The following is a 14,527-nucleotide window of genomic DNA, read 5'->3' as shown; positions in this document are numbered from 1 at the left end:
ATGATAGTACAGTGTGCAGTTAATTTTGCTCAGTTAGCTTTCACAATCCTAGCATTACCAGTCAAATCCTTTTTTTTTGCTTGCTGTCCAAGTGTACCTTTTCAGTTTCCCATCATGCAGAGATGACTAACTAGCCTCATGAGAGGCCATGAAGCTATTATAATTCAGATTGGTGCTGGGTGGCATGTGGATCTGTACTCTTATTAGGCTGAGTGTAAAGAGGTTTTAGGATTTCAGGCCCTTATTCCCTCTCACCCCAGACACAACTTGTTTGCACTTCTCCCCTCAGGCAGACGCTACAGATCTCTGCGGACTAGAACATCTATGCAAAAAAAAAAAAAATTCCCCCATGCCATCTCCAGCTTTAACAGCTAACATATGAATCATTACCTTTGTTCTGTAATTCATTTCCGTAAATCATTCTACATCTTAAATAATTGCCTTTCTCAAGCATTATGTAAATACATATGCATACCTCTTTATTTATACAGATCTAAATAGAGTAAAATTGCACAAATCTGTACATAAATCAATCTACTGTTCCAGATTCATACACATTATTTATTAGTATTTTATTTTTATTCTGTTCTCATGTCAGATGTGTATGTATGCATGTATGTATGTATGTACCAGGAGCACCTTAAAAAAAAAACAACAACACACACAACAAATCCATCGTGTGTTTGCGCACACCTGGCGAATAAATCTAATTCTGATTCTGATTCTGATGATTGACAAATCAATGTCCAGCAGTGAATATGTTCTGAAAGCCACTTTAATTTTCTCTACCTGGGAATCTGCAGGCGCTTTCAAAGCCCATCTGTCTGTGCTAGGCTGAAATGAGCCGAGATGACAGTGATTCTCCATAACAATGTGCAGTACTGCAACATACCTGTAGCTTTGATTTAGTTCCTTCTTACGCTTGACTTAGCTGTGGGCTCCAATTTGAGGTGCTATGCACATACTGTATATTCTATGTCAAGCACCATACAACTTACAACAACAGCAATATTTTTGATGACAAGATTTCTTTTGAATTATGTTTATCTTTTTTTTTCAGTTTAAGAATAAACTTCACTGAAATTTGTTCAGCCTTAATGAATAAAAAAAAAAAAAAATATTATGCCAAATTTGTTTGTACGGTCACACGGTTTCAAAGCAGCTTTACAGAAAATCATGGTTTTATTATATCAGCAACACTTTACAATAATGTCTTACATTAGTCAATGCATTAGTTAACATGAACTAACAATGAGCAACATATTTTTATAAGATTAATAATAAAAGCTTATTGTCACAGTCTTCAGCTGGTGTGCCAAGAATGGCTACCAGAAGATACTGTCTTTTATGTGAGCACATGGCTTGTTGTGTGTTTGTTGGTGCCATGTGCTCTCCTGTCTATTGTCTGACCCCACCCATCTTTTTACCTCATTATTGTTTCAGTGATTCCAACTGTCTCTCTCTTATTACCTTCCCTACTTGGTCTTCCTGTGTTTGCAGTCCTGTGCTGATTCGTTATCCATATGTATGTGTGTCGTATGGGTTAGTGCTGCTCCTTGTTTGGGCCTGTTCCTGTCTGGCCTTCCCTTGCCTTGCTGTGCTGTGCCCTGTTCTGGTTTTCCTGCCTGTTTTTCCCTCTTGGGGTATATTTTTGTTGTTATTGTTTTGTTTTATTTTTGAATTAATAAAAGCCCATTTCTTCCTGCATCTCGAGTCCTCACCTCACCTCATCTCTCCAACCAGACCATGACAGCTTATAACCTAACCCTAATGTTTTATTTGGCAGATTAGAGTTGTGCAATACATGCATACTTTTTGCGACAATCTACCAGTACATATTATATATAGTCCTAAACAACTATACTGTATGGCTTAAATAGCCAAGATTTGCTATAGTATATATTGCTTTACTTGAGTATAATATATGTATGCAAGTATTATATACAGTATAGTATTATATCCAGTAATATGTCCAGTTCTTGATACATCAGTGGGCAATAATACAGTTTACATTTGATGATACATTTGTTGATTTGTCAATTTAACAAACAGTTGAGATTTGCTATATAGTATGTCTCGAGTACTGTGTGTCACTGGGTATGGCTGGATATACTTGTAGTAGAACTAAATTTTCAAAAATTAAATGCATTACTTCTTAAATCAATATTTTACATGGAATCATTTTTAGCAGTGCTGATGATGAAACAACAGAGATTTGTTAGATAAAACACTTGAGTCTCTATGACTATGTTGAACATTAGTAGTCTTTCAGTGTATAAAGATTTGAAATTCACCCTCTTTGTCCAGTGACCCTTAAAAATGGCCGATAGCACTCTCTCTCTCTCTAGCTTGCTGTGCCATAGAAACATGTCTCTGAGATTTTCCTTTTTTTTCCTCATTTTGGCAGTAGACTGGTCAAGCGGTGAGTGGTAATCTACTTTGGCTAGTAGTGGCCAATTACCTGCCTTTCAGCAAGGACTAATGGTTGAATGTTACATCACCTAATTGCTATTCATAAGTCAAGCTATAAAAATTTAAAATAGCCCCCCAGCACACATTTCAGATCATTACTACGCCCATTTTTTAACACACAAGTTCACTTTCAAAGGGCCCATACCTGTTTCTCAGTGATAATAACTCTTCCCAGTAGCTGATCTTCCAGGCCCCTCATAGTAATGGTGAAGTCAAGTCAAGTCACCTTTATTTATATAGCACTTTAAACAGAAAAACAGATTGTGTCAAAGCAACTGAACAACATTTATTAGGAAAATAGTGTCAATAATGCAAAATGACAGTTAAAGGCAGTTCATCATTGAATTCAGTGATGTCATCATCCAGCTCAAATCAGTTTAAATAGTATCTTTGCAATCATTTGCAATAAAGTCAATGATATCGCTGTAAATGAAGTGTCCCCAACTAAGCAAGCCAGTAGTGTTGCTTTTGGCAACGAAAATTATGACTAAATATCATCGTCAATGAACCTTTATCACGTGATGAAAACGAGATGAGATGCAACGTAAATGCTGGTCATGTGACGATGACTATAATTAAATGTATAATGCAATATTGTTGACGAATAAAAACGAGACTAAATGTGGTTTACAAAATAAAAGCTATGCTAAAATGTCTCTTCATTTTTCGTTGACGAAAACGAGACGAAACAAAATGTTAAAACGTTATTTCGTCCCGTTTAGTCCCGTTATTATTATTATTTTGCAGTATTTCTATTTCCTGTGTCTCACTTCAGGGCTGCATCAGGTTGCACTGCGCAGACGCGACCGACGCCACTTCCTCGTGGCAGTATTAAGTTAAGCAGGATTTATACGTTCGCCTGGCTCCGCTGACTGAAAGTGCACCTTCCCAAACGGACGAGGCTTTTATACTTGTCGCGTTCGCCATTGTACTATTCTTTGAAACGACAGGGGAGTGACGAGGAGTAATTGTCCTCTAAAACTGTCAGGAATCACCTTGACACAGAGAAAGGAACCAGTGGCCGGCCAGCTGGGGTTCATCTTTGGAAGAAAAATTAGCAGATTTTATTTTATTTATAGTTTTTATTTATTTTATTTAAATTTATGTGTGTGTACTTCTAACATGTTTGGTTGGTAAAATAAATGTTGTAAATTCAAACCAGAATGTCTTCCGTGTCTGGAATGGATGTATTCTTGAGTCTATAAGGTAACAATAATATAATCAGATAACCTTGTTTGAAATGGGTTTGGCTAAAAGAAAATGTTGGTTTTGTCTATACTACTAGGTACTTTTATTATATTGACTGTGTTAAATAGAATGCCATTACTAAAAACTAATCAGTTTTCGTCGACTAAAACTAGACTAAATGTCATCAGTTTTCGTAGATTACAACTAGACTAAAATGTCATCAGTTTTCGTCGACTAAAACTAGACTAAAATGTCATCAGTTATCGTCGACTAAAACTAGACTAGACTAAAAAGAGTATGAACGTGACTAAAACTAATAAAAACTAAAATGACAGCTTCACAAAAAGACTAGACTAAAACTAAAATTAAAACAGGCTGCCAAAAACAACAATACAAGCCAGAGGCGACACAGCGGCAAGGAACCAAAACTCCATCGGTGACAGAATGGAGAAAAAACCTTGGGAGAAACCAGGCTCAGTCGGGGGGCCAGTTCTCCTCTGGCCAGATGAAACCAGCAGTTCAATTCCAGGCTGCAGCAATATCACATTGTGCAGAGGACTCAACAGGTTCCTGTGGTCTTGTCCCGGTGGCTGTCTTTCAGGGCTGTAGAGGTCCTTTCTAGTTGCGGATCCAGTGACCATCTACAGTGACCATCTGATCTGGATACAGACTGGATATGGTGGCTACGGTGACCTCGGAATAAGAGAGAAACAGACTAATATTAGCGTAGATGCCATTCTTCTAACGATGTAGCAAGTACATCAGGTGTTATGGGAAGTGTTCCCGGTTCTGGTTTACCTAATTAATGCAGTCTAAAATTCCTTTAACGGATTTGGATATTAGAAGTGTATTAGTGTGTTACACATGGATTAAAATTTCTGCATTTGACATTGAGAGCATAGGTAGTAATTTAGATATATTTTCGAGATGGAAAAATTTAGTTTTACAAATGCTAGAAAAGTGGCTTTCTAAGGAAAGATTGCTATCAAATAGCACAGCTAGGTTCCTAACTGATGACGAAGAATTGACAGAGCAGCCATCAAATCTTAGACAGTGTTCTAGGTTATTACAAGCAGAGTTTTTAGGTTCGATAATTAACACCTCTATTTTTTCAGAATTTAGTAGTAAGAAATTACTCGTCATCCAGTTTTTTTATATTGACTATGCATTCCGCTAGTTTTTCAAATTGGTATGCTTCGCCGGGCTGCGAAGAAATATAGAGCTGAGTATCATCAGCGTAACAGTGAAAGCTAACACCATGTTTCCTGACGATATCTCCCAAGGGTAACATGTAAAGCATGAAGAGTAACGGCCCTAGTACTGAGCCTTGAAGTACTCCATACTGCACTTGTGATCGATATGATTCCTCTTCATTCACTGCTACGAACTGATGGCGGTCATATAAGTACGATTTAAACCATACTAATGCACTTCCATTAATGCCAACAAAGTTTTATAGTCTATGCTTAAGAATGTTGTGGTCAGTAGTGTCGAACGCAGGGCTAAGATCCAATAGTACTAATAGAGAGATACATTGTTACTGTTTCATGTAAAGTTTTGTATGGGTTTTGTATTTTGTTTTTGAGTTTTTTTGTTTAGGTTTTTGTGTTATTTGTTTGTGTGATTATTTTTTGATTGTCATCAGCAACAGCTGTCACTCATTACTCACTCTCTATATAATGGCTTGTCTTACGTCTTGTGTTTGTGAGATCGTTGTTTAATGTCGTTTCCCCTGTCTGTTGGCTTCAGTGTTGTCTGCGTTTGGATGTTCGTGGTTTCCCGGAACCTCATCCTCTCTCCGCACTATCACTCTGCCACAAAGACTTACTTTCGGCTCTATTCCCCGCAGTTCCTGTGCCATCCTCTCCTGCTGCCTTCTCACGGTCATCATCCGGATTCCTCACCACCTCACCACCATCTTGGATTGTCGTCTTCCCAGCATCATTGTATCATTTCTGTTTGTTTGTTTATTTTCATTAAATTGTATAACTCGCTATTGTTTCCAGTCCTTCATTCACCCCGCCGTCACATACAACCATGATCAGATGATAAGAGCAGGTCATATGTAGCTTTAATTCTGGCAATTTGATAATACCTAGAATATCAAATTCAACTGCGGGCGGCAGATCCTTCTCCTATTTAGCGCCCAAACTCCGCCCTAACATTGTTCGGGAGGCAGACACACTCTTGCAGTTTAAATCTAGATTAAAGACCCATCTCTTTAACCTGGCTTACACATAACATACTAATACACTTCTAATATCCAAATCTGTTAAAGGATTTTTAGGCTGCATTAATTAGGTACGTAAACCGGAACCGGGAACACTTCCCATAACATCCGATGTGCTTGTTACATCGTTAGAAGAATGGCATCTACGCTAATATTATTCTGTTTCTCTCTTATTCCGAGGTCACCGTAGCCACCAGATCCAGTCTGTATCCAAGTCAGAGGGTCACTGCAGTCTCCCGGATCCAGTATGTATCCAGCCCAGATGGTGGATTAGCACCTAGAAAGGACCTCTACAGCCCTGAAAGACAGCGGAGACCAGGACTAGAGCCCCAGAGACAGATCCCCTGTAAAGACCTTGTCTCAGACGACCACCGGGACAAGACCACAGGAAACAGATGATTCTTCTGTACAATCTGACTTTGCTGCAGCCTGGAATTGAACTGCTGGTTTCGTCTGGTCAGACTGGCCCCCCAACTGAGCCTGGTTTCTCCCAAGGTTTTTTTCTCCATTCTCTCACTGATGGAGTTTTGGTTCCTTGCCGCTGTCGCCTCTGGCTTGCTTAGTTGGGGACACTTCATTTACAGCGATATCATTGACTTGATTGCAAATTATTGCACAGATACCATTTAAACTGAACTGAGCTGCATGATGACATCACTGAATTCAATGATGAACTGCCTTTAACTGTCATTTTGCATTATTGACACACTGTTTTCCTAATTAATGTTGTTCAGTTGCTTTGACGCAATCTTTTTTGTTTAAAGCGCTATATAAATAAAGATGACCTGACTTGACTTGACTTGACTTGACTTAATTAGAGCAGTCTCAGTACTATGATATGGTGTAAATCCTGACAGGAAATCCTCACAGATACCATTTTTCTCTTAGAAGGAATATAATGTGAGGATACTACCTTTTCTAGAATCTTGGACAGAAAAGATAGATTTGAGATCGGTCTGTAATTAATTAGTTCTTTGGGGTCAAGTTGTGTTTTTTGTTTGTTTGTTTTTTTGATGAGAGGCTTAATAACAGCCAGTTTGAAGGTTTTGGGGACATATCCTAATGACAATGATGAATTAATAATAGTCAGAAGAGGATCTATGACTTCTGGAAGCACCTCTTTTTGGAGCTTAGATGGAATTGGGACTAACATACATGTTGGTTTACTGTAGATGATTTAACAAGTTTTTACAATTCTTCCTCTCCTATAGTAGAGAATGAGTGGAATTGTTCCTCAGGTGATCTATAGCATGCTATCTGATGCGATACTATAGCTGACAGCTGCATGGTTACAGTTCTATCTCTAATAGTATTGATCTTAGAAGTAAAGTAGTTCATGAAGTCATTACTGCTGTGCTGTTGGGAGATGTCTACACTTGTCGATTTATCATTATTTATTTGCTTTATTTTTTGTTAATTTAGCCACTGTATTGAATAAATACCTGGGGTTATGTTTGTTTTCTTCTAAAAGAGATGAAAAATAATCAGATCTAGCAGTTTTTAATGCTTTTCTGTAGGATAGGTTACTTTCCTACCAAGCAAAATACGAAATACCTCTATTTTTGTTTTCCTCCAGCTGCGCTTCATTTTCCTAGCTGCTCTCTTTAGGGTGCAAGTGTGTTCATTATACCACGGTGTCAGACTGTTTTCCTTAATCTTCCTTAAGCGTAAAGGAGCAACTGTATTTAAAATGCTAGAAAACAGAGAGTCCATAGTTTCTGTTACATCATCAAGTTGTTCTGAGGTTTTGGATATGCTAAGGAATTAAGATAAATCAGGAAAGCAGTCTTACAAAGCAGTCTTTTGTGGTAGAAGTGATGGTTCTACCATACTTGTAACAAGAAGCAGAATTTACAGTTTTAGCTATATGAAGTTTGCACAAAACTAAATAATGATCTGAGATATCATCGCTAGTTACATAATTTCAACACCATCAACATCAATTCCATGTGACATTATTAGATCTAGAGTATGATTTTGACAATGAGTTCGTCCTGAGACATGTTGTCTAACCCCAATACAACTATAGGAAAGGAAGAGCTAAATAAACTTATCACTGCATCTAAACCAACAACATGTTTATTAGATCCTGTACCCACTAAATTACTGAAAGAGTTGTTACCTGTAGCAGAAAAACCACTTCTCAATATTATTAACTCGTCGTTATCTTTAGGTCACGTCCCAAAACCATTCAAACTGGCGGTTATTAAGCCTCTTATTAAGAAACCACAACTAGATCCTAGTGAACTAGCAAATGACAGACCCATTTCAAATCTTCCATTTATGTCTAAAATTTTAGAAAAAGTTGTGTCTGCTCAATTGTGCTCCTACCTGCAAAAAAATGATCTCTGTGAAGAATTTCAGTCGGGTTTCAGGCCCCATCATAGCACAGAAACTGCACTTGTTAAAATTACAAATTACTTGCTTCTTGCACCAGACCAAGGCTGCATCTCATTGCTAGCTTTACTTGATCTTGGTATCCAAGGGCAGGCTTTAAGATGGTTTAGATCCTACCTGTCTGATCGCTACCACTTTGTTTATCTAAATGGGGAGTCATCTCATTTATCAAAAGTAAAAAATGGAGTTCCACAAGGATCTGTCCTAAGTCCTCTGCTATTTTCAATATACATGTTGCCCCTTGGTAATATCATTAGAAAATACGGGATTAGTTTCCACTGTTATGCTGATGATACTCAACTATATATCTCAACAAGACCAGGTGAAACTTCAAAATTATCTAAGCTAACAGAGTGTGTTAAAAATGTAAAAGATTGGATGACCAATCATTTTCTCCTATTAAATTCAGATAAGACCAGAAAACATTACACAGAATCTCGTAGATTACAATTTGCAATTAGACAGATGTACTGTTACTTCCTCTACTGTCAAAAATCTGGGTGTTATATTAGACAGTAACTTGTCTTTTGAAAATCATATTTCCCATGTTACAAAAACATCATTCTTCCATCTTAGAAACATTGCCAAGCAACGAAACATGTTACCTGTTCCTGATGCAGAAAAGCTAGTTCATGCATTCATGACCTCTAGACTGGACTATTGTAATGCACTGCTAGGTGGTTGTCCTGCATCCTCAATAAACAAGCTACAGGTAGTCCAAAATGCAGCGGCTAGAGTCCTTACCAGGTCAAGAAAATATGATCATATTACCCCAATTTTACAGTCTCTGCACTGGCTACCTATTAAGTTCCATATCAGTTATAAAATATTATTACTTACTTATAAGGCCCTTAATGGCTTAGCTCCTGCGTACCTAACTAGTCTTCTGCCACGCTACAACCCATCACGCTCCCTAAGGTCACAAAACGCTGGACTTTTGATAGTACCTAGGATAACAAAGTCCACTAAAGGAGGTAGAGCTTTTTCGCATTTGGCTCCCAAACTCTGGAATAGCCTTCCTGATAATGTTCGGGGTTCAAACACACTTCCTCTGTTTAAATCTAGATTAAAAGTGAAAGTGAAAGTGACGTGACATTCAGCCAAGTATGGTGACCCATACTCAGAATTTGTGCTCTGCATTTAACCCATCTGAAGTGCACACACACAGAGCAGTGAACACACACACACACTGTGAACACACACCCGGAGCAGTGGGCAGCCATTTTATGGTGCGGCGCCCGGGGAGCCCGAGAGTCGAACTCACAACCCTTCGATTGGGAGTCCGACTCTCTAACCATTAGGCCACGACTTCCCACGTGAAAAACACATCTCTTTGGCCAAGCATTCAAATAATGCATCTAATAATTTTGGACTGCAGTTATATCTGATCAAATGCGCATTATTATTCTTTAGCTTGGGTTAAACTAATTAATTTTACTTGGCTGGAACAGAAGCTACGCTAATTATGTCTCTATTTGTTTCTCTGTTTTGCCACGGGATGTAACTAGGATTTACACAAGCTCCAGAACACCTGAGAAGAGATGATGCCAACCCCTCAGAGGACCTCAGATGATGCTAACCCAGAGACAACATACAGAACTACCACATTTTGCTATAAGTTTGATTGCATAATTGCTGTTAATAGTGTTAATCGTCTGTTTGTTTACGTCTTTTATTGATTTTTCTGAACATTTCTGCCGTATGCACATAAACTGACAGTCACCACTGATAAGCTACTACTAAATATTGTAGAAACTTAATTTTCTGTAAAGTTGCTTTGCAATGATTTGTATAGTAAAAAGCGCTATACAAATAAACTTGAATTGAATTAAATCCCAATGCATCTTTTTCATTATCAACATGGATATTAAAATCACCAACAATTAAAACTTTATCTGCAGCCAGCACTTTATTTGCATTTCTGTGATGCAAATTCAGCTTTGCATCACAGAAATAAATGATAATTTAAAGTATAATAAATTTAAAAACAATTATTTTAAATTGTAAAAAGTTTGGAAACATTACTATTTTTAATGTTTTTGAAAGAAGTTTCTTCTGCTCATCAAGCCTGCATTTATTTATATATATATATATATATATATATATATATATATAGACTTTGATAGAAATTACTAAATAGAGCTGTGTTAATGACCTTCCTAACATAAAAGGTGTTGGTGAAGTTGTTTAAAATTATATGTCATTTATCTCAACAGGGTGTAACTCATTTTATTTCTGTGCCAATTAGCAGAAATAGAATGCACAGGGCTGTGATTTGATTATCATGCAGTGGTTTGACAATGATAAAACAACGTCAATGTCTCCCATTCATACTCTGCTATATAAAACGTGTGATCAGGTGTTCGCAGCTTTGTATTAATAGAGCTGACTAGTTAAACCCGTCAGAGCCTTTTCCGCTGCTTGCTATTTCCACTTCTTTTTTGAACGTCTGAAGCAGCTGCTGTGTGTGATGGTGAAAAAGCTTCACATTTTTAGAGCGACTGGAAATTTGATAATGAGATCAAGGAAAGATGTCTAAAAGATCATGACTGTCACTCAAAATTGTGTCCTGCACAAGCAGTAAACAGCTTGAGCAGCTGCTGTCATCACCCCAACCAGGAAATGGAACAGCACAGAGGATCTGTACATTTTATGTCCTTTTTCAGGATCTTACTTCTAAGCTTATGTAAAACAACTGTTTTGTTGTTGTTGTTTTCAGATTACTTGCTATGTCGTACTTGTCTATGATTTTGTCATTATGAATATCTTTCTAAGAAAGCATAATGACAGCAAGAATGTTGAATACAATCACAACTCATCTGCTCTATAATTTAACTTCAGAAATAATGAGAAGAAGGAGCAGACATTCTGTACAAATGCACATTATTTTCTAATTACACAAAGCAATCTTGTTAATTTCCTTCAGCATACATTCATTGAAAGAGAAGGAAACTTTTTTTTTCTTTTCAATATGACTGGAACTGCTAAGCACAATGATGTTTTCTTGATACTGTCCCTATTTTCTCCCAGGCAAGCACTATATTGTTAATTAATATATGCTAAATTTTGATGGCAAAATACAGAAAAAAAACGCCTGTATATAATAATTATGCTTTTGGCATTTTTCACAAATAAGGTATAAAATAAAACATTTAAAAATGTATTTTGTACCACATTTGTGACATGTTAAAAAACAATTTAAAACCCTGATTTGTGTAATTTTATTATTGTCTAGCACATTAAATTAACACCATAAATAATTAAACAAAATGTATCTATTAAATAAAAACCCTTGGAAGCACATTTAGGTAGCTAGTTTGGAGCCAAATATTGCTAGTTCTCATGCTATGTTAATTTAATCTTATATACCTCATATTTCTCCCTGAAATATATGGAATTGGTGCATTTAATGTTTACTTTAACACTTTTTTTTTAAGGACGGACCAATTCTCACTATTAACTAGTTGCTTATCATGGATTTTACTAGTATACTGGCTATTTATTAGTACTTACAAAGCATGTATTAATGCCTTATTCTGTATGACCACAGTTTAGATCCCTTAATCCCACTCCATACCTAAATTTACAACTACCTTACTAACTATTAATAAGCAGCAAATTATGAGTTTATTGAGGCAAAAGTCATAGTTTAATCATGACAACTTGGAAAATTTTAGCATGGTGATGGATATGATAATGTTAATGTATTTGGTCTTGGCAGAACAGATCTGATACGCTGTTGCTGTTGGTTACTGCTGTAGTTGTAGATTATTGCTGCTGCTGCATGCAACTACAGGAACTTGCTACTGCCAATGCATATAGTGATACGGTGCCTTGAGTATTTAAGACAAATAGCTACACAAATATCATATAAAATAACTCCGTAGCAGATCTATACAGGTGGAGCTGGGGAAGGTGGAGGGTTTCAGAGAACTCTGAAAGCGCACTGCAGGAATCTCAAGTGAATGCTAGCCAGCCATATAAATGCAAGGCAGTAAGCTCATTGGCTGCATATGCAGCATCAAGCAATCAGCTTGTGCCAAGTCATTTAACTGTCTGAATATTATCAGTTCCCTTTCAGTCGGTCCCTCTTGACATCACGTTGGTGACCGACGAATTGGGATATTGCTTCGATAGACCAATCTACTTTGAGTGTAAACTAAACGACCCAATGCACACTGGCATGCAATTATAAGTGAGTATAATAAGGCAGCAGGTGCAATACATACCAGCTTTTTGCTTCGGAGCCGATCGACAGTATCGTTCTGCTCAACTGTGTCTGCTGTGAACTACGAGTTCAGCACACTCTCTAAATCTTTCTGTGTTGTCGAGATGCCGCTTCAGCGGTGGTCGTTCCAGTGTCGAGTGGAATGCACGCATTTTCGGTCGACGATTCATGCCTAGAGTTTGGGCCGGTATACTCCCAGGTAATCCTGAGGCCCTGGCCCGTCTACGTACCCAAGGTTCTCACTACTCCCTTCAAAGACCAAGTGGTGAACCTGCAAGCACTGCCCCAGAGGAGGCAGACCCAGCCCTGGCTTTGCTCCATCCCGTCCAAGCATTGAGATGCTACGTTGACTGGACACAAAGCTTCAGGACCTCAGACTAGCTCTTTGTCTGTTATGGAGGCCGGCAGAAGGGTAATGCCGTCACGATTAATCCGTGAGAACCGTGGAAGGCTGGGCTCCATATTGAGACCTAAGTGGTACTCATATGTGTATAGTCCACGGTATAGCCTTAGAGGCCATGTTTCCCCGGCAGCCTTCTGCCTTCCCAAGAGGGTTTCAATCACCTCCAATTTCTCCATATACACCTAAACGGATGCTATATGTGTATTTGCTTCTGAAAACTCCTTCGGGAAGGATGGGGCTTCGGCAGCATACCTGTTCCAAGTGGAACGGGTACGTTTTCCCAGTGTTATCCAATCTCACCCAGTGAGGTAGTGCTTTGACAATGGTGAGTGGAACTACTTGTGCCGAGCCCCGGCCTACACTGGTAGGGATCCTAATTCGTCTTGTGCCAAGTCATTTAACTCTCTGAATATTATCAGTTTCTTTTCAGTCGGTCCCTCTTGACCGACAAATTCGGATATCGCTTCGATAGACCAATCTACTTTGATTGTAAACTAAACGAGCCAATGCACATTGGCATGCAATTATTGCATCCAACTGCCACTGATCACAGTGTGAGTATAATAAGGCAGCAGGTGCACTGCATACCAGGTTTTCACTGAGAAGCTGAGCCAGTGACCTGGCGACTCAGCGGTGATACAGCAACCGTGGCAATGGGATGTGACGTCTCCATTCCCGAGACGTTACGTTAACACTCCATCAGTCTGCGCCATCTACAGTTTCATGACTAAACTATATATTTAATAGTTAATTAGTAATGATAACTGGTCCTTAAACTAAATTGTAATCATTCTTACAAAAAATATAAATAAATAAATACATATATTGGACAGTAAAGTGTACTATAATCATAGATGGGACCTTTTTAATTGACTACAATGTCAGACCTTTTTTGCTTAAAAAAAAAAGACAGAGCATTTTAAGTTCTTTTCGCTGTTATCATTAAAAATGCAAGTGGCGTCACCAGTGCCACCGCTGACCCCAGAAGGTTAAGGCCTTCTAAAAATACCTTATATGTGAACCCAGTCTTGATGAAGTTCTTCTCCAGGACATTGTCCAGGGCAGGATCCAGTTCTTCCCCAGCATCTTCAATGAGTAGGGGATGCCCAAGAGACAAACTACCCCTTAGATGGTTTCTGAAGTATTTGTGATTCAGTGAGGTGATCTGTGAAAACAGGAATACCACATTACTGACCCAGCTCAAGTTCTGCTACTGGTGAAAGCTATTACCTGAGGTGGAGGTGATTTGGTATGAGGTCATACCTCTGAAAGGGTGTCTGACCTCTTAAAAACAAACCATGCATAAGTGCAAGCTGTGCACATTAAATTATTTTTACAGAGTGTCCTCCGATAAAAAAAAAAGACCCTATAGGTCGTTTGTGCAAGCACATTATTACGACCTATATTTACGTTTTAAAGTTTAGTGCCCTTTAGTGGGCTTAAAAATAATGACTGTCATTACCAATCAAATTGTGTGTTTATTGAAATGAAATTTGAGGACTTTATAAATGGTCCAACTTGATCTTACTGCAATTTGTATAATGCATATACATTTTATGAGCATGTGCGTTCTCTGGGATCGAACCCATGATCACATGATTGCATATTG

At 38.1% G+C, this 14,527-nt stretch overlaps 1 protein-coding gene across 1 annotated transcript in view; it reads right to left on the bottom strand.

Moving 5' to 3' along the window:
• Window positions 1-14,527, bottom strand: part of dnah5 (dynein, axonemal, heavy chain 5) — a 140,311-nt gene that overhangs the window by 31,603 nt on the left and 94,181 nt on the right. Inside the window, 5 exon segments of the mRNA XM_042741875.1 lie at window positions 2,618-2,714; window positions 3,703-3,722; window positions 6,712-6,753; window positions 12,894-12,904; window positions 13,915-14,083. Coding sequence (XP_042597809.1) covers window positions 2,618-2,714; window positions 3,703-3,722; window positions 6,712-6,753; window positions 12,894-12,904; window positions 13,915-14,083 — 339 coding nt within the window.

The sequence above is a fragment of the Cyprinus carpio genome, chromosome B16, assembly GCF_018340385.1.
Source record: "Cyprinus carpio isolate SPL01 chromosome B16, ASM1834038v1, whole genome shotgun sequence".
In the NCBI taxonomy this organism is placed as follows: Eukaryota; Metazoa; Chordata; class Actinopteri; order Cypriniformes; family Cyprinidae; genus Cyprinus; species Cyprinus carpio.
This window is presented reverse-complemented; position numbering and strand designations above follow the sequence as displayed.